At 31.8% G+C, this 26729-nt stretch overlaps 3 protein-coding genes across 8 annotated transcripts; all 3 read left to right on the plus strand.

Annotated features, from left to right (window-relative positions):
- The first annotated feature begins 223 nt into the window (after positions 1–223).
- LOC108476871 (NADH dehydrogenase [ubiquinone] iron-sulfur protein 4, mitochondrial-like) lies at positions 224–3232 on the plus strand. Its single transcript, XM_017779232.2, has 5 exons — positions 224–490; positions 611–699; positions 1263–1392; positions 1591–1620; positions 2954–3232. The coding sequence occupies exons 1-5, from the start codon at positions 326–328 to the stop codon at positions 3008–3010; spliced, it is 471 nt and encodes a 156-aa protein (XP_017634721.1). The 5' UTR covers positions 224–325; the 3' UTR covers positions 3011–3232.
- Positions 3233–4780: 1548 nt separating this feature from the next.
- On the plus strand, positions 4781–8033 carry LOC108476802 (heptahelical transmembrane protein 4-like). 6 transcript variants are annotated; one of them, XM_053022310.1, is made up of 5 exons: positions 4781–5016; positions 5153–5207; positions 5354–5465; positions 6538–6807; positions 7152–8033. In XM_053022310.1, the coding sequence occupies exons 3-5, from the start codon at positions 5358–5360 to the stop codon at positions 7767–7769; spliced, it is 996 nt and encodes a 331-aa protein (XP_052878270.1). In that variant the 5' UTR covers positions 4781–5016; positions 5153–5207; positions 5354–5357; the 3' UTR covers positions 7770–8033. The 6 variants fall into 6 exon arrangements, with proteins under 6 accessions (XP_052878270.1, XP_017634624.1, XP_017634625.1 ...); XM_017779135.2 differs by having other exon boundaries at positions 4788–5016; positions 5119–5207; positions 5354–5614; positions 6483–6807; XM_017779136.2 differs by having other exon boundaries at positions 4789–5016; positions 5354–5614; positions 6483–6807.
- Positions 8034–21994: 13961 nt separating this feature from the next.
- Positions 21995–22825, plus strand: LOC108478746 (uncharacterized). The gene has a single exon (XM_017781212.2). It carries the CDS (start codon positions 22149–22151, stop codon positions 22641–22643), a length of 495 nt encoding a protein of 164 aa, XP_017636701.1. The 5' UTR covers positions 21995–22148; the 3' UTR covers positions 22644–22825.
- Positions 22826–26729: the final 3904 nt, after the last annotated feature.

Below are 26729 nucleotides of genomic sequence, written 5' to 3' on the forward strand. Positions count from 1 at the left end.
CATAATAGAACCTAAATTCAGATATCAAATTGAAAAAATTTGTTATATTACGAGATTAATGAGTACACAGAAAAGTTTAAGGAGCAAGGTGCAACTAGTTACCAAGTTTTGCGACTAAATATTATTTTATAAAAAAAAAAAAACTTATGAGAACAATTCGGGCGAATTTCATAAATATATAAAATAATAAGATCAAACCTGTAATTAGTCAGAATATATATTTTATTCACTTACATTTTTCCCCTTAAAAAAATTTCCCAATCTTATAATCGGAGACGGAGAGGTTATTTTTCATTTCTGGAGAGCATAGATTCTGAGGAAGACGATGGCCGCCGCGAACTCGCTGGAAAAAGTAACGAGCCAACTTCGAGTGGCTCGGAGCACGTTGGGTTCGTTCTCGAGAGCCTTCTCTTCAGATGCATTGGTTGAGGTTAAACCAGGCGAGGTTGGAATGGTTTCCGGAATCCCTGAAGAACATCTTCATAGGAGGGTAAATTTCTAACTTTTACCCTGTTTTAGGAAACCTTTGATCGGTCCTTTGTTTTTTCCTTTTAATTTATGAAAGATTATGGAAATATAGCTTTATTAAGTTGCTTGATTTACGTCGTAGGTTGTGATTTATTCGCCTGCAAGAACTGCAACTCAACAAGGATCTGGGAAAGTTGGAAAGTGGAAGATCAATTTCGTGTCGACACAAAAGTAGGTTATTCTCCCTTCTTCATTTCCCCCCTTATAACCTTAATTTTCCTATCGCTTTTAGTTGTAGAAATTGATTTCTTTTTTCTGGGCTTAATTTCCCAGTTTCCTATTAGAATATTAGTAACTCTTCTAATTGAATGTGATCCTAAGTAATCTCTTCTTGTAAATGGTAGAAAATCAAAAATGATGAATGAAGCTATTGCTAATCTTCAATTATGCATTTTTTTATGAGAATAACCCTATTCGAAGAATTTTTTTTTTGCATATTGCATCAAGGTTCTGTTTGGTTCTTTCTGGGTTGTAGTTTCGTTTTATGTAGCTCTGAGTCTACATTACCATTGTGTCCAATACTTGCTTATATCCAACACTTACGCCTGAGTCCAAGTAACATAAGTTTCATTTTTGAAAACTAATTTTCTTGGACTTCCTTAGGGCACATTGCCAATTTTAGGGTATGATGTCTTCCCTTTTATCTTGTTGTGTGCAAGTAGATCTTAGATTTCTTTCTTGTAACCATGATTTTAATAATCGATAGTTTCTTGTCATTGAATAATATGGTAAAGGTGGGAGAACCCATTGATGGGTTGGACATCAACTGGTGACCCTTATGCTAATGTTGGTGATTCCGCACTCGGTTTTGATAGTGAAGAAGCTGCAAAGTCTTTTGCCGAGAGACATGGGTGGGATTATGTGGTATGCTATATATTTCTTTTTCCATCACTCTTTTGCTGCAAAGTGAGTTCTGATTCCGCACTTCTTGTTGGATGGCTTACTTGATTATTTTGTCACAAAAATGTTTGTTTTTTTTTTTTTTTTTTCTCTTTTTAATGAACCATTATCTATATTTGGTGAGACGCTAATTGATTGTACATCTTGAACTTGTATATACAGGTTAAAAAGCGCCAGACACCAGTGCTGAAGGTTTGAACCTTTAAACTCTTTTTGCATTTGTGTCAAGAATTCTGATTCTTTTACATGAGCCCTATATAGCAGCAAGTTTGGGAGTGAAAATCATGGTTAAATTAAATGAGGTTAACTCTTTCAACTAGGCGGAATAACTGAAATTAACTCGGAATTTCTGGAAACTGATTAAACAAACTAGTATCATCTGTTTCGAACTTCTTGAGCTTAGGGGAATAACTGCAGGCAGGCCCTGCAGTCTTGATCCTTTACTAGACATTTTCTTCGGAATCATAGTAATCCCACAGAGTTTAAAAGAGAAACAACAGGAACCTATGTCAAGGAGGGTACATGCTAACCCATCTCGTGACATGACACCACACATAAAAGGAAATGTTCGATTGAACCCAATTCATCGGGCACATCCTCTTGCAGTAATTGACTGCAACCCATAGAGTTGCTTCATCAGCAGGCTTCAAGATTTACATCAGATAAAAAAAAAAAGTCAAAAGATCTTGAAAGACCATGAATATCCTCCATCAAAAGAGGAGATGTCTAAAGAAAACACTTAGAAAAACCTATAACTGGAAGGGAACTCTTACATAGGGAGAGATAAAGAGTGTCCATAGTAATTTCTTCTATTATATATTGAAATGCTATTTCTACCGACTTCAAGTCTTGGCCTGTGCTAGAGGCTTTATTTCTTAGGAGCCCTCTTGCCACATTGAAATTTTCTAAAAAAATTTGAGTCTAAAAGTCAACATTTCACGAGTTACTTATCTGAGAGAGATATTGAAAACTTATAGCATTGATAGCAGCACTAAGGTCGAGCTTTTAACTTTGTCAGAGTCCAGACATCTAGCCAGGGTTACTGGCAATTGTATGTGCTGCTAGATTGTCCAAATTCCAGAACTACGAACGATAAATGCAATGCATTCAAACATTGGTATAATAGTCAAGCTATTTCTCCACCATTAGTTAGTAATTAACTCTGGGCATTCTCATCCATAAGCCCAGTTATTTAGATAGTTGTAATTCCATTTTTATGATTCTAAAAGCCCAGTTATTTAGATAGTTGTAATTCCATTTTTATGATTCTATGTATGGTTAAAAGCTATAATCTATGTAGTTTCCATAGTATTTCATTATCCGCCCGTGTTAGGATCTATGTTACTCGGACTTTAGTGTTAGTGTCAGATACAAGTATTAGATTTTTGTTTTTTTAATGTATTTAGAGAATTCTTAGAGGTCATATCTCCATGTTGGTGTTTGAGACACTAGTACTTGAAGAAAAATGAAGAGTACATATGTTTCCTTGCTAGTATGTCTTATATTGTATATTATCTGGTTGCAGCCAAAGTCCTATGCCGATAACTTCAAGTGGAAAGGACCTGCTGTATCTGAAAAGTGATACTATACTATTGCAGATCCTGTTGCTTTTGATTTTCAACCATAAATCAAGTTGCGAGACTGGGGCTCAGGTTTTCTTTGTTGCACATTTTCTGCTGTATCTTGTGACAATTTGGATTAAAATAAATGTGATCAACAGTGACCAGATGGGTGCGACCATTTTGTCTGCCTTCTCCTTCATTCATTTATGATACGGTTTAGATATAATCCATGTTTGTTGAAACCTTGATTTCCTTATTTACCTCCTTTCCCCTCCCCCTCTACTCTTAGTATGCAACAGCAAACTTACTCTTAGTTCATATCCCCATGTCCATAACATCTTTTATATTTACGGGCTGGGCCTTTTACAAGAGGTTTTCAAATTAAACTTATACAAAAATGTTTTATGCAAAATTAATTCTTGAAAAATAATATTAATATAAAAACATTTAACTGCACAACGGGTAGGTGGGCCTGGTTGGGCTCAATTTAGGCTTGGGCTCAATTTAGGCTCTGTGTGAATATTTTTTTGAACTGGGTTGCGGCTCGGCTCGGTGCAGTTCCAACTAGAGAAAGTTATTAAAAATAAAAAAAAGGAAACACAATAAATATAACGATTTTATCTTTAAAATGTGAAATCATGTTGTTGATTATTGTACAACGAAAGAGTGAATTTTCCATATCATCCTCAATTTATTTGGGAGTTTATTACATGCATGCCCCCAATAGCGTACACATGGTTGCAAATTATGCCAAATTTGTCGAGTAAAATATGTATATGATATGCCGAGTTATGCACGTTGCCTCCATTATTGAAGGGTCAAATCAAAAGCCATTACTCAAAACTCTTAAATTTCATGCATCCACCAACATTTCCTCTCGCTTACGTTTTGTTTGAAAATTCTTAAAAAGATATTTAGGTTAATTTAAAAAAACAATATTAAATTAACATAATTATAAATATTAAGGATGAAAATTATTATTATATCAATTTTAAAAATTGTCATCATTAATTAATTGATGATAAAGAAATAAAATTAAATGGTTGATAACCATTTTTATGATTGAGTGATAACCATTTAATAATTATCACTATTAATGTAGTTAGAAAAACTATGCTCCAATATACAATAGACAAGAATTTGATATAACCTGATGATTTATCAAATCCAAGCAACAAAAAGTACATCCCAAATCCCAATTCTATATATTATTATAACATTGGAAAGGAAAGAATGTTTTATTTTTTCCAAAAAAAAAAAAAAACAAATATAACAGATAGCATACAAGCACCACCTGTAAAACAAACAGCATACAATCAAACACTTGTACAATAAACTTGTACAATAACAAGCGACACTTAGAGATAGAGCAATCACAAGCAACAGATTCATGGTATCAAACAATGCGATCATTCATGACTAACGAAACTCGGAAGACCGCAAGCCTAGAAAAACTAATCAACTAGGACAAGGCCATTCATCGATTTAAACACGTGTTATTTAAATGATAGATCAAAATTCTAATTTCATCTCTAAATAAATATTTATTATACTATTAAGATTCGAATTTAATTATTTTTGAAAAAACACTTGATTAATAAGTCACATTCATAATTTAAAATAAAATTGATAATATATCTCAATTAAAAAAAAGTTACATCCCAATCAAGTAGTTTTCGGAAGTTGTTAGGATGCAATTGCAAAATCCATAAAAGTACCAAAGGGTCGACTGCAAAAGTTAAAAATATCCAATCCCATCTTTTAATCCCTATTACATATATACTATGACATTTTAATCCCTATTATTTTAGTTCAAACAAAACAACCACCTTCGGTATTTCCGCATCTCTTTAACGAAACTGATTCTTTTTCCTTAACTTAGCATTTCGCAGTAAATACGGTTTCGTTCTTTTCTTTTTTTCCCTTTTGGTTCTCATTACGGTTTCATTCTTTATCCCATTTATTTTTTCCTGAAACTTTGTTTGCTTGGTTAGGGACGTGATATTTCCCTGCTTAAGATTTTACGGTTAGTTTTTTTTTTTTCTTTGTTCATCTTCTTTATTATTAAAATCTTGTCTGTTTGTCTTAACCTTTCTCTCTCTATATATAATTTTTTTTTATTGTTTAGAGTCCTCCGCCTGAGAATTCTGTATTTATTGAAGGATCCCTTCTGGGTTTCTCAGCTGGTGATTCTTCAATCTTCTATTTTGTTTTCAGGTACCCTTTTCTCTTTATGTTCCATTTCTTTTCTTTATTGGATCTTTTTTTTTTTAAATTAAAGAAGATATTTTGGGCTTTAGGGTTACTTTTGAATAAGTATGGGTTGTTTTTAAGTTAAAAATTTGTTGTTTGATTGAAAGCAGAGATATGTGCAGTATGGAAGTTCCTGAAGATATAGATACGACAGCTGAATCAGTGGAGATATGTCTAGTGAGCCCTCCAATGGACGGGACAGGGAAGAGATTGTGGAAAAAGGTGAAGTATCAACTGGTAGAGTACCACTCATTGCCTGGATTTTTGAGAGACAATGAGTATATTTTGGGCCATTATAGGTCAGAATGGCCAATGAAGCAGATTTTGCTTAGCATCTTCAGAATTCACAATGAGACATTGAACGTTTGGACGTAATCTTTCTTTGCTTCTTCTAATTTTACTGCCAAAATGCTAGCTAGCTCAGTCTCTACCTTATCAATGGCCTGTATGGTTGATATCTCACAATCACCACATCACCAGTCACCTTTTTTATGATTATTTCCTTCTGAATATTGGATCATATAACTCATGGATAAACTTGTTAATGTTATGAAGATAGCTTGTATCATTGTTGGGTTTTCACATCTACTTTAGATCGTTGATCTTTGGGAATGTGCACATATGTCTTACATCTAAAGTCTAGCTAGTAAACATAGAAACATCTTTGTCTGGCCATGTTTTCTATGGAACATCAAACTGTATAGTAATGCATTGTGAGCATTACACGAACTGTATCTAGTGCCTCCCCCTGAAAAAGATCCGGCAGGCTTCCATGTGACACAAACATCTCGCTCAACTACAGCTTTAAACTGTTTGAACACTTGTAGCACTTGATCCTTTGTCTTTTATGTATAAACCCAAATCTTCCATGCACAATCATCGATGAAATTGACAAAATACAAGCCACCAATACACGTTAGAATGTACCAAGACAATTACATTTGCCTTTCTTAGAGAGTGGCTCTTGAAAATCGTGATGGGCGGATTAATTGTGTTTTGACCTTTCTGTTTAGAATTGAAAAGAGAAGAATTAGAGATTTAGGGAAGAGATGTAAACATGTGTTGATTTGTGAAGTGATTTTCTTGCTGTTATCAATTGAAGTATACTCTTTTCTTTGTTTTAGTATGATACTCTTTGAATTTTCATGTTTTTAAGGTGATTGTGGCTTTACAATATCATGGATTAATATGTTGTCACTTGTACTGTGACATGTTGTGTATGACTATTACCTTTTACAGGCATTTGATTGGGTTCTTCATTTTCCTTTCCCTTACCATATACACTGCAATGAAGGTTCCAAAGGTTGTCGATCTTCATGCTCTGCAGCAAATTACCGATGTATTGAGAAAGGCTGATTTACACAAATTGCAAGCAGAAATCCTGACATGCTTACCTTCCTTACCTAATATACCTGATCTACACAAACTTCGAGAGGAGTTAAAGACGAGTATTCCTCTAATGGATTTGATTCCTTCATTCTCAAGTTGGCATGTTATGGAACATCTATATAGTTGTTTACCTGAGCTTTCCTCTGCTGGAAATCATATTGATCCTCATGTTCTGGTATGCTTCATATCCTTAATAAGTTATCTATGTTTATGTTCTGGTATGCTTCATATCCTTAATAAGTTATCTCATAAATCTTAATAGTTTGCCTAATTTCAGAAGTAACGATGGCTGGCTGCCTTCTAATCACTAGCTTTTCTCTGCCTTCTAATCACTTGATGGATTTGTGGGTTTTTATTGATATTATATAGTTTCTTTGTAAAAAGAATAGTTTTTTTAGTTATTTTTTCGGTTAACTTGTGACACCAGCTCATTCAGGGATTTTAAATTTTAGTATAGATGATTAACTCATCTTGGGAGGTTCAGGAACCTAATACTTTTCCTTTCGTTCTAAATTGCAGGAGAGTGTTAAAGAGCCGATAACACGGTGGCCTTTTTTTGCCTTCTTGGGTGGTGCAATGTTTTGCTTGCTAGCTAGCAGCACATGCCACCTTTTATCATGCCACTCTGAACGCCTATCGTATATCATGCTCAGGCTAGACTATGCTGGGATTGCGGCTCTTATAGCAACATCCTTTTATCCTCCTGTGTATTACTCCTTCATGTGTGATCCGTTCTTCTGCAATCTCTATTTGGGATCTATAACCATCTTGGGAATTGCAACAATCTTGTTTTCCTTATTGCCAGTATTTGAGAAGCCAGAGTTTCGCAGCACTCGAGCATCCCTCTTCTTTGGCATGGGCATGTCCGGGGTAGCGCCCATTATTCACAAACTTATCTTGTTCTGGCACCAGCCGGAGGCACTTTACACAACCTTGTACGAGATTCTGATGGGGCTTTTGTATGGCATGGGAGCTTTGGTGTATGCCTTGAGGATTCCGGAGCGGTGGATGCCCGGAAAATTCGACATTGCTGGGCACAGCCACCAACTTTTTCACATCTTGGTTGTTGCCGGTGCCATCACTCATTATAAGGCCGGACTGGTTTACCTCAAATGGCGAGATCTAAATGGTTGTTAAAATAATCGATATTAGGCAAAACAATGGAATGGATGGATGGCAAAGGGTATTATAATCCATTTGTAGCTATGTAGTTAAAATGCATTTAATGCGGTTGGAATATATTATAATCCATTTGTAGCTACGTATATCCTTCATAAATCAGTTATCTCAAAGTCATGAACCGTACGTACAGTTTCAACATTATTATACTATCTTGTAAAACCCTGTTCAACTTTCTTACTCCGGAATATATTATCTTGTATGAAGAGCTTTTCAGAATGACATCTGGATTGATTCATGTTCTGGGTGTTCTGGGTTCATAATTCGAATTTCTTGATTTATTGTAGAGATCTCCTTTTAGCATAATCTTTTATTTAATTAAAACCCAAGAATATATAGTATTTTATCTTTGATTTAAACCTTAGTTGTAATTATCTCAATATTAGCACTTCTGTTTTATTTTAATCCAAAAATTAAATACTATATTATGTATATATGGAAACCAAAATGTTAATTTCATTTTAAAATGCAAAAAATTCTATATTATTTATAAATTAAATTAGTTTTTGAGTAAATAATGATTCAAGTTCTAAATTTAAAATATCTTCCTATAAAGAATAAAAAATATCATATTTCACACTTGATGTAGTTGAGGTTGAATCAGTCTACTCATCTGATTTCTAAACAAGGTTCCATGCTTGCATGCAACGAAGGGAATGATTAAGAAATATATATAGATGTAGATGTGGTCCCACGGAGGCACATTAAGGATAAGATTACTTGGTTTGAAAAAAAAAATGGAAGTAAATTAGCCATGAATTTTACAAGTATAATTATTAATATTATGATATAAAAATTAAAATATAATATTACATGTTAAAATAATATAAATATATAAATACATGAAAGTTTATTCAGTATGAATTACAAATACGAAATATATTAAAATAAATATTTAATTGCATGATTCAAATTAATTTATTTTTCATTATGATATTATTAGAAGAACCGCAAATTTCAGAAAATATTACTTTCGTTAAACATAAGATCAACATGACAAATAGAAAATGCCTTTATTCAATAAAACTATATTTTATTTATTCTGGCCTTTTGGGTCAATAATTCTAAGATAAAAGGGTCACAGTGGCGGTTGTATTAAAATAATATTACGAGAGGTTGGTTAGTAAAGATTAGTCCAACAAAGAGACGGCGGCGGCTGCTCCACCATCACGAGATAAAAGCCTTCTAATATTCGCTTGGTGGGCCGGCTAATGGCTATCGGCCTCACGCGTTATCACTAATTTTTTAATAGGATAAAATATTAAAGAAAATAAAGTTTTTTTCCTCAAAGAAAATAAGAAAAGAAAGTTTAATTATTCAGATGTCAAATTTCACACTAAATCAGAATTCTTATATAACTTTGAGATTTATTTTTAATTATTATATTTAAAGTCATATATTGGGTTTTTTATATACAAACTGATAATTTTATATCGCTCAATAAGTGGTTTAATTTAAGATAGCATCACATATCTGAATATAAAAAAAGTTTCATCTTACTTTTAATTTTCTAAAATGATAATTGGTTCATTCATCTTGTTTGTTAGAGATTTTAGATACTTGGATTTGTTATTCTCTTGAGAGGAGTAAAGTAAGTAAGAGAATGGGAACTCTTACATGTAGCTTAATGTTGACCTTTAGGTTTCTGCAAATAATGAATTGGATTCCCACTCTGCTTCAAATAATGGCTGCTTTTCCAAATCACTCCCTTTCGTTTTCTACATATCATTTATCTATTTTGCCACTTTATTTTTTAATTATTTTTCTCTTAATTTTAAATTTTAATGAAATTATTATCTAAAATATTAAAATTTTAATAGCACTGATGTGATATTTTACTTGATAATTTATCGTATTTTATTGTTAATGTAGATTTTTTTTTAACTTCATAAGAACTTTTTCAAAAATTTGAAAACCTTTTTTTATTTATGTATTTTATAAAGCACACATAAACTATCTCATGGGTTATCATACTAAAATCATAAAAAATTAACAGTTTATTTTCATTCAAAAATAATAAATCAATTAAATTTTGAGAGTTGAAAATTGCAGTGATTTTAAAAAATGTCAAATTTTGCTATTAGACCTTCTGGTTTTCGAAAAGTTGTAGATTTAGTACATGTACTTTAATTTGTTTAGTCTTAGTCATTGCACTTTTCGAATTGATCAATTTTAGTCTCTATACTTTTCAAATTTTGATATTTTAGCCTTGACCAAACGGTAGTAGTTAAATTTGGGGTAAACTACCTAGTTGATCACCCAACTTTTAAGGCACTTTCATTTTGGTCACCCAAAATGAAATCCTTGCAATTTGATCATAGAGCTTTTAGGGTGTTTTCATTTTAGTCACCCAAGCATTATGTCTCTAACAGTGGTTAACTGTACACGCCACATCATGTTTACATTTTTATTTTGTGTAACACCCCCTAACCCTAAACCGTCTCAAGAATAGGGTTATGAAGTATTACCGGACATTACAAACAACTTACGAATATTATACAAGTAATTAACATTTACAATTTAATGCATTCATTAAGACTTTTTCATGGACCCTCAAGGCACAATAATTATGACGATAATGATGATAGGGAAAATACCAATTCAAATTGATTGCGTTCAAAAAGATGTTATGGCATGGATCGAAATTATAAATTCTCCCATTTTCAGCTATTAAATAATAGTTAAGTACTTGAAAAGCCTATTTTAAATTGTCAAGCTCCAAATATTTCGCTAGAAAAAGACCTTATGATAGTCAATATGGGGCCTCACCACCCATCAATGCATGGTGTTCTTCATCACATCGTTACTCTAGATGGTGAAGATGTTGTTGACTGTAAACCAATATTAGGTTATTTACACAGAGGAATGGAAAAAATTGCGGAAAACCGAACAATTATACAATATTTGCCTTATGTAACGTGTTGGGATTATTTAGCCCAAAATACGAATTAGAAGTGAATCAAGTCTTGATTGGGTGCTTCGGAAATTTTTCGTAATTTTTTTTTGAACTGAATATAACTCGTTTATAAACATCTAACCTTCCCTGCAATTTCAAACCACAACCAATCCAAAACCAATGGCACAACCAAAACAATTTATAATTTATTTCTACTCAAATTTCAACCAAATTTAGACATAACTATCTAAATTTCATTATAAAACCCTAATTTCAAAATTCTTGCAATTTAGTTCCTACTATGTAAAACTAATAGCTTCCTTTACAATTTAATCCTTTAATCAATTCTAACTAAAAATTTATTCAATTAAACCCCTAATTCAACAATTTGTTCAACATGAATCATGTTCAAAAATCTAAGAACTTACAAAATTTCAACTTAAATTCAACAAAACTTTATTCTAAAGCTTCTAAAATATCAAAATTAATAGAAAAAGGCTTAATTGACTTACTAAAATAAGCTTTAAGCATTAAAACCCCAATTTTTCCTTTTTCTTTTCTTTCTCCTTTCTTTCTCCCTTTTCGTTTGAGCTTCCTGTTTCTTTTATGCTTTGTTTCTTTTTTAACCTTTGTTTTATTTACTTTCTTTATATTATATTTGTTTATTAATTTAATAATAATATAATATATAATTATAACAAATATCTATTACTTAAATAATAAATAAATTAAATACATATATTACAAATATACATATTTTAATTAACACTTGTATTTTATTATCACCTTACACTTGTCTTTATTTATTTTATTTCATAATATAATAATTAATAAATATCTTTTACTTATTATTTAAGAAAATATACAAATATATTACAAGTGTATTTTCATGTATTTTACACATTTTTATTATCATTACCATACATTTGTCACTATTTTAATTTATTTAATAATAATGATTTAATATAAAATCATAATAATAATTAATAATAATAATAATTATATATAATATATAATCTAAGAAAATCTTTTCTTCCCATTTGCCGCCTCGCCTAATGAAATAAACATAATTTCCTATTTAATCCTCTTTATTTTATTTTAATCTATAAATAAAATTTTACTCTTTATTCAATTTAGTCCTTTTACTAATTACTCTAACTTAAGTTAAATTCACTTAATAAAAACCTAATTAGACACCTTACTAGACTCATAAATATTTCTAATAATATTTACTAATTCGATTTACTAAGATGAAGACCCGATATTGCACTTTTTTGATGCCCGTGAATTTTGGGTCATTACATTTTGGTCACCCAACTTTTACGTTGCTTTCATTTTGGTCACCCAAAATATATTTTTAAAAGTACTAATTGGAATAAAGAAAATCAATTATTAAAGTAAAAAAAGTGATAGAAACAAAATAATACATAAAAATTGTCAAATTGTACTTGTTATCCTATTGCCAAAATATTAGATTTCTCTTTTTAATATTAAATTTTAAATTTCAAAATATCAAAATAAATTGAATTAATTGTTGAAAGTTTTTTTCCATTGATAATGTCAACGATTTGTTACTATAACATTAAAACCAATTAATTTAATCTCCTTTTAAACTTTTAAATTTCATTTTATGTTTCTTGATTGTCCTTAAAGAAATCAACTCTATAAATCATATTTAATAATTGTCTATGAAACTTAAATTTGTTTTGATCACATAATCTTCAATCTTCCATTCTCACTAAAAGTAAAGGAAAAAAAACTCACAATTAATTAAATTAATTGTTTGTTCTTCGTTTGGGTAAAGAAATGATGAAAAAATTATGAGTTTGTTTAGAATGGAAGATAAAATTAATTAATTGTAAGAATTTTTATTTACTTTTAACTTAGCATGGAAGATTCAAGGTTATATAATCAAAATAAGTTAATTAATTGATAATTTCCTATTAGTTGGACTGCCCTCGACTACTCAACTTCTCAGACTAAACACCCACTATGAGACTACCCATTAATAGAAAGAACGTCCCCATTCATCAAGCTTATTGTTTCCATGGTTTGTGTAACACCACTTGCTTGACCCGATTGTCGGGTTTGAGTTATAGGATGCTACATTCGTTGTCAGAGCAACTATAGTCAAAACTTATAGTAAAATAATCATTCACGAGTCTTATTCGAGCTTACGAGTCTTATTCGAGTCAAACATCAAACATGATCAAATTACATTAATAAATTATTTACGAGTCTTATTCGAGCTTACGAAAGCTCTTTTGTCAACCCAAACTCGAAATATGACCAACTTGTAAAGTTTTTAAAATGAATGGATTGACATCGCGACTTCATCTAGTTCTCATCACGACGTGGCCATCTCAACATGTCACATCGTAACAACAAGCCCTAGCTCGTCACAATGTCACTCACTATAATGGCAACATTGCGATGTCCAAAATCTGGTGTCCCTATGTGACCCCTATTTTTGTTAAAATGAATCCTTTTGGTACCTATTTCAAGTTCAATAAAAAATTACAACATTTTCACCAAATACGAATTTTCTTTGAATCAAAACAATACCAAAGACATGCCAAATAGTTCAAGCATTTATGTTCAAGTCCTTAACAAGTCTATCACTACTTATACACCATTTAAATCTAAACAATTCAATGTCATTACAAACAACAATCAAGTCATGAAATCATCAAACCTTACCTATGCTAAACCATCTTGAAATATGTCATTTCAATTTCATTATAACCGGTTAAGAACACATAAACATATTCATAACTCATAGGCATTACACATAACTATCAACTATTAACTTTAGGTCACATTTACGAGCATACTTCAAGTTAATAACGTTCAATTACGATTCCATCTCACTCACCATCAAACAAGTAACCATTTCTTCCTCATTTCATACCATTCCATAGTCTAACATATAGATATAAATCATCACATCATTTTACACAAAAGCACACCTACTGTAATGACCTGAAATTTTCGGGTATCGAAAATCGAGTTTTTAGTTTACTATTTCAGAAAATTGGGTTCGTGAATATTTATTAGAAATATTCACGAATATTAGATGAGAGATTAATTAGATTTTGGCTAGGCGAATTAGCTTGAATTAAGGTTAATTTAGTGAAAGGACAAGATTGAATATAGTGTAAAAGTTTAATTATAAACTAAAGAAAAGTGAATGGACTAAATTAGTAAATAAACCAAAAAAGGGGCAAATGTGTGGCATAAATTAATACATTTGTAATAATTGTATTTATACAAATGTAAAATATATATGTATTTATTTATATTTTAAGTATAAGATATTTAATATATAATATATTATAATAATATAATAGAATAGTTAAAATAAAATAAAGAAATAAAGAAAAGAAAGAACAGAGAATGAAAACGAAATAGAAAGGAAAGAAAAAGGGAAAGAAAAAGAAAGGAAAAATAGGGTTTTGAGGTTTGAAGCTTAATTGGTAAGTTAATTTAGTCCATTTTCTTGTAATTTTGATGTTTTTAGAATCTTAGAACAAAGTTCTACTTGAATTATGTTGAAATTTAGAAAGTTATGAAATTTTAGATGTTAATTAAGTTGAATAAATAGATGAATTATGAGATAAAATGATAGAAATTTAAGTTAAAAGTGGGAGATGGATTGAATTGTAAAAAGAGATATAAGTTTTGTTATAGTAGGGACTAAATTGTCTAAATTGTAGAAATAATGTTTTATGGAGGAAGTTAAGTTCTAAAACCTGTTAAAAATGGATTAGAATGAAAATATGAGATTGGTTTTGAAGGAAAAGAATTAGCTATAGCTTAAGGACTAAATTGGAATTTATGTAAAAGTTGTGTAGAAATTGAAATGTATAGTGTGAAATGGTATATTGATGATTTTAAATGTTAATTTTCCGTAGCTAATGTAGCATAGGAAACGTCATCAAAGAAGGGAAAAGAGAAAGTGAGCGAAGATAACAAATAAACTCGAGAACTATGGTTTGTATTTCTATAAACCGAACTTAGTAATTGTTTATTGTATTTATTATTTAAAATTGCATGAAATATGAAAATGAGGTAAGAATTGTTATCTTACTGAGCTATTTTGAAATGTGAACGTTTAAATTAAAAAGAAACTGAAATCCCTATTAACAGTGTCGGGTTAGTCGAATATAATTGGCATGCCATAGGATTGGAAGTGTTTAGGGATATTCCAACTTTGTGTCGATGAGGCACTATAAGTGTCAACTCATCATATCGCTCCAGATTCGTTCGATGAGGTACTACGTATGCGATACTACTATTATTCTTCATTACGGTGTATTTCGACTTCGGCCGTTGAAACACTGTATACTATCCCGGTGTGTGGGTTGGATCCGCGTATCCGTCCAGGTCTGAGTTGTGTTAATAGGGGTAAACTACTGTACTGAACACTGAAAGATACTGATTGAAATTGTATTTTTCTTACTGAATATGATTTTATTGATAAATGTTACTATGATATAAGGATAATTGAATGAAAATTTGTAAAGTTCTTATTGTTAGAATTTATGGTTATGTTTTAAATGCATGTTAAGTATTGGTTTATAGAAATACCATTGAGTGTATACTCAGCGTGCAGTTTGTTTCTGTGCATAGTTTAGGTACAAACGTAACTAACGTCTTAGCATCCAAGGCAACTCGTGAACTTAAATACTTGGTGATGTATCTTATCTTGAGGAATGGCATGTACATAAGTTGTCTTAATGTTATTTTGAGTATAAATATTACTAGTGTAAGGATGATAAAGGTTAATCTATATAAACAAAATTTATGTTTATAAAATAGTCACTTATATAGTTTATTTTGAATTGATTTGAATGGTACTTAAGTACAAATTTTGAAGTTGCTTTGTTTAATGGTTATTGAATACATATGTTAGATTGTTGTACTAGTGGTTTTAGTGTGTATTAGATATGTTTAATCATGTTTTGGACTGTTTGAAAGATTGTATTTTAAATTGCTTTGTAACACCCATCACCCGTATTCAACGCTAGAATAGGGTTACGGAGCATTACCGTGCTTACAACACTTTTATACATACTTTTATCACACATTTAATCAATTCATACAATCATCATTCAATCACAATTAATTTGTCCCTAATACGAGCTAACTAGGCCCTAAACATGCTTTGGGAGTGGTTCGGGACTAAACTGATAACTTAAGAAACTTTCACGATACTTTGAATTTTTTTCTCAAAACAGGGGACACATGCCCCTATGGCCAGGCCGTGTGTCTCACATGGCCACCAGACATGCTCGTGTCACAAGCCGTGTGGACATTCGAAATGGGCACATGGCTGTGTCCCAGCCCATGCCCAACAAGAGCAGCCATGGTTAGGGTTGGCCAATCTTCCAAGCTTAATAATCAAGGAAATCGAGATTTGGGCTTAAATCGGGAAAATACAAGGTTATAGACTAGAATGGTAATTTGCCATTTCTAGATCCAAGGTAAGTTCGTATGATTTAATAAGCCTATTATTCATATTATTATTGATATACATGAAATATAATTTGTTATAATTGTATTGAATTTGATGTTAATAGAAAATTGATGGAATATGATATTTAAAAGAAAGGAGTGTTACATGCTTGCTATTCAAGGTGTGCAGGGTTGGTAAATTTGAACTATAAGGTTCATTTTGAGTCCACACGGCATGTCACACGGGCGTGTGTGATACGAGCTCGCCTCGGAATGATTTGAGTCTTAATAGTTGCCCGATCGATAAATTGGTTAAGTTTGAACAATTTTGCAAAATTGGGAATAAAAACAAGGAAGATATGTTTGAATGGTTATTTTTGTAATGGATATGGAAGCAAGTTGATGGTTTGATTTAAGAAGGATGAAAGGGGGATGGATAAATGGCTATCAAAGGGGTCAAACAAGGTTAAAGGAAACTTGGTGATAGGTGGATGAAAATCGGCTAAGGCCAAGATTAAACCAACGTTATAGGAAAAGTTGACATGAATCTTAAAATAGGCACTTAGGTTGATAAGAGAATCTTGACCCTCTAACTATAGAAAGTTAGGAACCAAAGATATATTTTGAATGCCACACCGGAGGTGATAAGTTTGGAATAAAACAAATGAGAGATTGATGCCACTAGACGAAATCCCGATAAGTCAGACCAGTCCTAAAGTGAATAAAGAGAATTGAATTCTCACTAGAACAATTAAGTTCATATAATTAACAAAGTCTAAAATTGTCTAACCTTTACAAATGAAATTTAACACATATTTATAGCCTAAAACATGGGGTAACCGAATGGACTATTAAGGAGGCTGAATGAACATCTTTTTAATTCAGCTCAAATGAGCTGAAGTTTCTTGGAAAGATCCTAGCTACGTCCTTGAAGTTTCCAGCTGCTTTGGGGACGCCAATCATCAAGCAATTAAGCTCCTTAATTTATCTAATTAATTGAGCTGAGTACTTATGCTGAAAGTATTCAATGGTTGAACCAATTTAACAATTATGTTCAGCTTTTAATCTTTATTGAGCAGCCGAAAATTCATCAGCAAAGTTAATGTTCTTGAGGTGCATGAAAAGTCCCATTGGTGTGAAAACTTAGCTCCCAACAGCCTTTCAATGTGAAAGGATGAAGTGATCAGCTTTCTTGTGTGAAAACATTGTGTGAGATGCTGTTGAAATACACGAGTAGACTTTTGGGGAAGAGTAAGCAGCTGCTGGAATTAAATTCACTTGGAAAATTGAATGTTCAGCCACCTTTTGGCCGAATGGCCACTTGGGAAACACCAACCAGCAACCTTCTAGCATTAATCACGCTTTCATGCTCCTAGGCCATCCATAGGAAGTGCACCTTGCATTAAATTCGACTATTCATGCTAGACAACTCCTTTAATGCTGTTCTAAGCACCAGTAGCTCCTTTATTGCTGTTTCCCGCACATTAAATTCGGTTATTACATATTAAACACACACACATTGAAAATTGGCAGCAGCTAAGACAAATTAATTTTGGCTGGACAAGATCAATTAAATTTGTCCCATTCTGGTCACAATTTATTTCGGCTGACTCCAAGAAACATGTCTAGGCTAGGACAAATTAAATAAGGGCTGGACAAATTAAATTAGCAGCAGCTAATTAATTTGTTTAAATTAGACACATTAAATTATGTCCTAAGCTAGACACATTAAACACATAATAATATGAGACATATTTAATATACTAAATTAAAATGTCTAGATTTAAGACTCCATTAAATTAATTAATTATTTGAGCTGACAATTAACTAATTAACTAACACCACTTATTAAATTTATTCAAGCAACTAAAATCAAATGAAATAAAATGAACTCAAAACCAAAATTGAGCTTGTTGAGCCGAAATTAAACTTCATCTTGCACTTGGGCCCCTCGAGCTTAGGCCATGCTCGATGTTGCCGAGTTGATTTGTAACATGATGCGGCTAGGTTCGCATCAGTGTGATTAGACCGTGTGTGACACACGGTTTGCACACGGGCAAGTTGTTAGACCGTGTGTCCCCTGCATCCTTAAATATGAAGTCAGGATAGAACACGGGCAAAAGACACAGCTGTGTATATTGGTCGTGTGAAGGACAAGGGTTTTAAGCATGGTCGTGTGTCAAAATTGTGTGAAAATGGCTTAAAAATGGTGAAAAATCATATTACCACACAGCCTAGCCACATGGGCGTGTGCCCAGGCCGTGTGCCCCTCTGATGCTTAAGAAATTGTAAGTCAGAATTGCCCACGGGTTGGCCACACAGGAGTGTGCCCCTAACTTCAAGAAAAACTTTTAAAGTTTTCCAAAGTCACCGGTTTAGTTCCAAATAATTTCTAAAGCATGTAATTGGCCCCGTAGGCTCATTTTAGGGACATTATGGTGAAATTTCAAAAGTTTTGATTTGGAAACCAAATTTATGACTCGGTTTTATATAAATGCTAGTATATAAGTCTGGTAATGCCTCGTAACCTTATTCCGGTGACGGATACGGGTTAGGAGTGTTACACCTACATATCCATAACTATATGTGAATCAAAACACCATGTCATCACAAGTTACCAAAAACCAGGGATTTAGATAGCGGTCCGATACCGCTATAGTGGCCGTTATATAGCAGTAGCAGCACCGTTTGAAACTACTACTGTCGAAACCGCTATTATTGTTTTACAATAAGTTGTGTGAATTTTTAAAAAAATTCATGACCGCGATACCCACAGTGAACGCAATAGCATTCGTTATGTCCGCAACCGTGACAAACGCAATGCAACCGAAAACGCGGCCGCGACTGCAATTTAAATCCCTGCCAAAAATACTTATATACAATAAGGTAACATCAAGACACTTTATATATATATATATATATATATATATTTAAATATATAGATGCTATAGTACAATACTCAAAATAACAAAAAAGCTACCGATTTAGTGATAGGATAGTTTGAGCTTCAAGTCAATCTGGCTTGACGTGTTTCTCAAGGTGACGATCTACAAGGAAAAGGGGAATAAATGGGGTAAGCATATAGAATGCTTAATAAGCTCATATGAAAACTAAAGCATACCTCGACCATTTAAGCATAAACAATTATTTTATTAACTACCAACTTAGATTTCCTTGGCATTTGAATACATATCTGTACATGTAACATCATCACAAATCAAATATGTTAGTTACGCACACGAATCATAATATTGTCAACATTTAAAACATAATCACATAATCATCTATATGTCAAATATCATCAATACCATTTCATTTCAATTCATGTTTTAAATTCCATTTTCAATCAATTGAACATCGCTTGATGGAACTATAGTAAAACGGACTAGGATACACGAGAATGTAATGCTTACACAAGCTAACAACATTTTAGGGTTGCTCACACAAGTTGACATTTTAATGGAATTACTCACACAAGCTGACATCGTATAGAGGTTACTTATCTAGGCCAAGCCAATGATACATATAATCTGAGAATTTGCAACAAATGCTAGATCTCGTAACATCATGTAAATCCTTGATTGGTCGCGTGTATAACTATAATGGCATGCCATGCCTATCCTAACATTTTACTAAGTTCACTCGGGCATCATTTCCATATAAATGACATTTTCAATTCCCGTACACAATTTCATTTCTTATATGAAACATATATTCAGTCAACAATCTCATTTACATATTGTTTTATTTTCATATAACTAATATTCTCATTTACAATTCAATCCATTTCGAACCTTTAGTGCCAAATTCACCAATTCATTTTAATCTAATACATAAATAAAATAAAACATAATCAACATAACATAAAACAAAGTAGGAAGTTCCATATGAACTTACCTGGTCAAGACAACAAACAAATTGAACCCTTAAGGACTAATTAATAATTTTCACTTTTCCTCGATTATCTCCAGTTTGATCCAATTCTCGATCTAAATAATTATTTTAGACAATTCATTAATACAAAACATGTTCATGTTATACCATGATATGAATGAACCTATAAAACTTTGTTTTTATGACACCCCTAAAGTTTTTCTTTTATTCAATTTAGTCCCTAAAATTGTTATGGCTATAACTTTCAATGTTAAGCTTCGGTTTAAAAATCAAATTCAATTACATCCCTTAGGGACTCTCCACTTCTTCTATTACTGAAATTTCACATCAATTCCATAATTTATTCACTTTAGTCCTTTTGATAAAATTAACAATTAAACATTACAATCTAGTCATTTTTCACATCTAAGCTTAAAAGTTATCAAGTTAACACCAATTTCTTCAACAAATCAACAATATGAACTTTCAAAACTTTAAATTTTTGGAAATTGGTACATGGGTTAGCTAAATCAAGCTCTCATGACCTCAAAAACATAAAAATTACAAGAAAATGACTTGGTAATTACCCACAAATTGATGGTCGAAAGTCTTGAAACCTTTGGATGATTTTCTCTTTTCTTTGTTTTGGACATTCGGTCATGGAAGGAGAAGATGAAAGCTTTCTTCTCTTTCCATCCACTTATTATGGTATTTATACCTTAATTTAAACTTAATTAGTTAAGTTTAATAAACTTAATCATATTTTAATTAACTTAGGACACCATCAGCCACTAAAACATGTTCCAAGATGGTTTAATTTTCATTTTGGATTTTTAGTTAATTGCAATTTAAGTCCCTAAATCTTTGGCCAATTAAAAACCTATAGTGATAAACTTTTATAATTTAATCCTTATACTTAAATTAAACAATTAATAAGTAAAATTTGAGGACTGAAATGTAATATTATTTTATAAATATCCTGTAAATATTCATATTTAATATTTACGAACCCAATTTACAAAAATGGGGTTTTGAAACTACATTTTTTGATATCACTTTAAACTGGGCTGGTATAGTCTAGCCACTTGCTTTTCAGTGTGAACACTCTCTTCAGGGACCATTGAGGCCCACGTGCTCCCTCAAAAGGCATAACATAATGAATTCCACGATGCACTTCCCTCACGTACTCCATGATGATAACCACCTACCATGTCATCACTACTAGACAAGGGTATCTCTTATAAATACCTTCCAGGATGAAGGAAAAACAAATATTCTCCCCATTAAGCTACCTTGAGCGCTTACTCTCTTATTCTCAGCCTTCTTTACTCAATAACCTCCTTTCCCTTTTATACTTCTTCGACTTTTTACTATTTAAGTGAACCAGCCCCTTTTAGCACCCCCACTTTTTCCTCTCTAGTTCTTGTATCAACAAAACTCAATGAAATAAGTATTTTTTTTCAAATCATAACAGATGAAAATGACTTTTTTTTATTATCAAATATCAAGGTTTAAATACTTTACCCTTTTGGAATAATATTTGGTTATTCATAAGGTGTAGTTTTATTCTTAGAACAAGAAGTAAATAAATTATTTAAAATTATTAAAAATAAATTTAATTGCCTCCATCCATTTCAGATGATGTATTCTCATCTAATTATTATTATTTGTTAGGACTATCATTTAGTTCTAATTAATATAGTTTTTTTTTACCAGCTTTTCAAACCTTCTCTTGCCTTCCCTTCTAAAGAAGCATCTTCGAACGCACCAACGAGGCCAGTAGAAAGAAAGAAACAGAAAATTATTTTTTAATGAATAAAAAAATTGGTCATCCACCAAAAAACAGAAAAAAGGGAGTCAAAATTCAGGCACTTTGACCGGGCTGGGCTGCTAAGCGCTGACGATAGGAACACGTCTGAATTTTTACTTACCACCAGATTCATCCCACCCTCCACCTCCTGAATTACTTTCTTGTCCTTATTCCTCTTCTTTGCGCCGTTTACATATTTATATATCTCTCTTCGTCCATTCTATAATTTCATCCCCTTCGGTGATTTATTGAGAAAAGCTTAGCACTTAGCCAAAGATTTTTATTACTGAAGGCTGTAGCTATGGAAGCTAATTATTCATCGTCATCATCTTCTTCTTCTTTAGCAAGAGGGTTAAAGGTTCCACAGTCTTTCCATGCGTCAATTCATTCAGTGCGTAAGCCATTGACGAAGCCTTGGAAGAAACCAACTTCACCATTACTACCAACACCACCCAAAGTTTACAAGGTCGACCCCATAAACTTTCGGGACTTGGTTCAAAAGCTCACCGGTGCAGTCCCTCCCTGCAGCATTTCTCAACCTCAACAACATCACCGTCTTCAAAGAGTGGCGCCACCTCCGCCTCTTCAGGTTGCCCCACCGCCATTCATGTGTGGGGCAGCGGAAGTCAATTCTGCGCCATTTCATCTCGTTTCTGGATTAGATCATGCGAAACCCCAGAAGGAAAATTTCTCTGATGATGCCATGATTACCTCAAATTCACTTGGATTCAGCTTGTCACCATCTTCTTATAATTATAATTGGTGCTCTTTTCCTATTCTCAGTCCCAGAACTTAGTCCAGCTTGGACCAAAACATTGTTCCTTGGACGATATACATAGTTAAAAAGGCCAATTTGGAAGTTAATTATTTCTCTTTCTCATTCTTGCTTCACCTTAGAACAGAATGTATCTAAGATTAAAACCACCTTCTTTTGTTGTATTACCGAATTTATTACATATTCACTTTAATTTTCAGATACATGGGATAATTCATATTGAACTAATTCCACAAACAGAATTCTAATGCTATTAGTTATTATTTTAACCCAATTAAAGGCTCATATTAACTCGTATATATGTAAGTCGCCTTCTAAAAATTTCAATCTCAAAATTACTTATTATAAATTTTCAAACATAATTATTTTTGTAATTAATATAAACAAATTTTGAATAAAAATAATTATTATTTTGTATAAATAATAGGAAAATATGATATTTTTAAATTCTGTCAGTAAAATTTAAAAACAAAATGTATCATTATAAAATGGATAATTATTCTATACATTGTACATGTATTAAATAGTAATCCATTAAAACAAATATCCTATTTTTGTTTATATATTTGATTTCTATTTTATTTACTATTACTTACATCCATGTGTCATCCTCTTAACTTTGTGATAAGTCTAAAACCTCCATTGTATGGAAGAATTTTCCTACGAGTGTGAATGCCCACGATACTGAGAGATGATGAGTAAAAAGTTTTGGTATTAAGAAAGTTAAAATTTGGAACCCTCTGCTTGAAGGGTGGGTGAAGTATAGCGTCGAGGGTTGGGCATTGAGTAAGTCGGGACCTGCAGAATATGGAGGGGTAATTAGGAATTACAACGGCGACGTTATTGCTTTCTTCTCTGAATTAAGGTAGATTAAGGAGTGCAGGTTGATTGTAGAATCTGACTCCATTGTGGCTGTTACTAGGTGCATACAGGAGCATATATGCTAAGATTAATAAACTTAAAACTGTAATTGGTGAGGTCTCATTCAGGAAGCTAATGGGATGGCTGAATCGCTGGTGAAATGGGGTTGCTTTTGTTCAGAGATGTTGTCTTGTTTCTTGCATTAACTGTACTGCTTTCTTTCTGTCCGTTTTGACTGTGAAACAGCAGGAAGGATGTTTCTTTCTGGTCTAATTGTTTTTGGTTTCGTGTTGGTTTGGGATGTAATTTTGATATCCTGGATGTTGCTTTCATATGGATTGGTCTGTATTTGTCTTCCTTTTCTTTAATAACATATATGGATCAATTAGTGGAAAAAGAATTTACTTAAAATATATATAAGACGCTTTCGAGGGACAATTAACCAAGTTGGTTTGAGAGATTGTTTGCCGACACTTGGTTACTACTTACTGCTAGTTAGAGTTGTTTATGAGTTATGACTCGCACAAGATATTATTTTTGGTTGAAGAAACTAGAGATGCAATTCTTTTATATGTCAATAACTTAATATTTCATAATTATTATCAAAGTAAATAAGATTACAGTATAAGCTGATTCTTCTTGACCATCGTTAAAAAATAGCATGCACCAATCTGTTAATATTCCACCTGGTATGACTGGTAGTGGTGCGGTAACAACTACCATGCACCAATCTCCTAAGACTAGAATTTTTTTTTTTGATAAGATCCTAAGAATAGAAGTTAAAATAAAGCAAAATATGAAAAAGAAAGTAAAATAAATCAAAAGAAAAGAAAGTCGATTCTTTTTAATAGATCGACCCTTTTCGTATTTAAGCAAATTATGAAAAACACTTTACAGACATTCATTCAAACGACAAAAGTATGGTGCTTGAATAAGGGTTTCCTTTATTTATTTATTTATTTATTTTGTTTTTTCGGTTTAATATTTTTTTATAATATGTTGCAACCTTTCTGTTCTTATTTTTTTAAAATTAGTTTCTTTATTTTTAAATTAAAAATTTAATTATTAACACTATTAAAATATTTTTAATAAATTTGTTAATATATATGATATTTTAAAAAATAATCATTTTGTAATTATGTAATAAAAATGACATTGTAATCAATGGTAGAGTTAAGATGTTACTCTTGGGAGTAAGTTAAAATTAAATATGCTATATAACAATCAATTCAAAAGAAGCAATAATAATATTCTGTCATAATAATCTATTTAAAAGAAGTCGTATTCTAACATAATAATCGATTTAAGCATAAAAGTTATGTAGTAAGAATTGTCTATGAGTAATGCATATATAAAAAAGTAGGGCTTTGAATTGGACAAGTCTAGAAACAGGGAGATAGGAGGCGGGCGGAGCTACAAGAACTGTGCACCATGCCTGACCGCTAAACTTTTTCCACAGTGAAAAAGTGGTCCAATAATCTACTGATCTAACCTTTGATTTTTATTAATATATTTACGAGAAGTAAGTTCATAAAGTTTCCGCTGGTTCATTGGCCCTGTAATATATGTTTATAATTTTCGCATGTGAAGGATATGGTCAATGTCTGTCTTCTTCCGTCGGCCCCCGCCATTAAAATCGACCATAATCAAAAAAGCAAAAGCTAAAGCAAAAGTTACCCTTCGGCAGTTCGCCCCTTTTTCTATATGAACCCATTATTCTTCATTTTCATCCTTTTCTTTCTAAATATATCTCAATTATTGAATCTTTCTGTCATGAAATAGGCTCACACATCATCTTAACATATTTTTTTAATCAAGATACTTAACCTATGTTTTAAGTAAAAAAATTAAAGTAAAATTATTATAAAATTAATTCAACCCATTCAATCATCAATTCATTTAATTTTTTATTCTAATTAATATTAATTTACAGCTGAATTAATTTATCTTATTCTTTTTTTCGAATCAATATACTAATCAATTTCTAACATAACTCAACCATACAACCATTTTGATTTCAACAACTGTGCTTTAAATGCAAAAAAGCTCTTTATCTCAGCCAAAACTGCTTTAATTTTCCTCGTCCAATGGAAACTAATTACTTAAGTTAGCAGCTGTGTAAGAAAACTCTAGGAACCGAAAGAATATTCTTGCAAAACTTAGAAAATTTATTTGAAAGCTTCAAATAACATGGATGGAGAGACAGGGAAAATGTTTAAAAATAAGTTATTGTTGGTGTCTTTAGCTAAGTGTAGGAAAGGCAAAAATATTGATGTCCTTTCGCCCATGTTGTGTGATTAGATCAAAAGCTCTTAATGTCGGCCTCATGCTTGCTATTATATTTTATATCAAGGACAAGGAGTTTTGGTTCGGTTTCTTTCAACTTCAATGGTGAATTTTCTAGTTAGCTATAGATTTCCCAATACTATTAATTAAGGATGTTGATGCGTGGGAATAAAAAACATATATATATAATATTTTAATAGTTGTAAATGAAAAGTTATAAGTAACTAAAAGTTATATCAATTGGTTATTAATAAATAGTCATAATTATTCAAGTAGATATCTATTGAATAATTATGTCTATTGCTAAAAATATGATTATCCATTTAGGTAGTTATATTCCTACGAAGAGACATGAGGCCTCCTATAAATAGGACTAAAGTTTCATTTACATGACAACCCAAAAAAACATAGAAAAAAGTTTTTTTTTTAATCTCCCACCATCTTTTATATTCCTAGATTGATATTCTTGTTGTGCTCCGCTCAGTGCTCGGTGAATTGTTTTCATCAGTGCAAAATGTAGACAGTCATTGGGCTTCGTTGTATACTCGAAGTTTATTTTCTAGTAACTCTTTTGCACACCATAATATAGGTGAAAGCGAATAGAACCTGAAAAAAAAGTGACATTGATACACACCTTGAACATTAGTTAATTTCTTATAAATTTATTTTATTCTCACATACCAACAAAGGAAACAATTAATTTTATGTCATCAACTAAAGTCATACATATGAAAAACAATACAAAAAGAAATCAAAACATTGATTGAGGTGGTAACGGCTTTTAATCTTCAAAAAGATGATAACACAAGTTTGAATGCTAAGAAGCACACTTATTTGGAGTATTTTACCTTTAAACACTTTCGATCCAATAGGATTAATCTCAAATTTAATGACTTAAGAACATCGTAGGTTTACAATAAAATAATGTATAAAATGGAAAAAGTCAAAATGTGTTCAGGT

The sequence above is a fragment of the Gossypium arboreum genome, chromosome 11, assembly GCF_025698485.1.
Source record: "Gossypium arboreum isolate Shixiya-1 chromosome 11, ASM2569848v2, whole genome shotgun sequence".
In the NCBI taxonomy this organism is placed as follows: Eukaryota; Viridiplantae; Streptophyta; class Magnoliopsida; order Malvales; family Malvaceae; genus Gossypium; species Gossypium arboreum.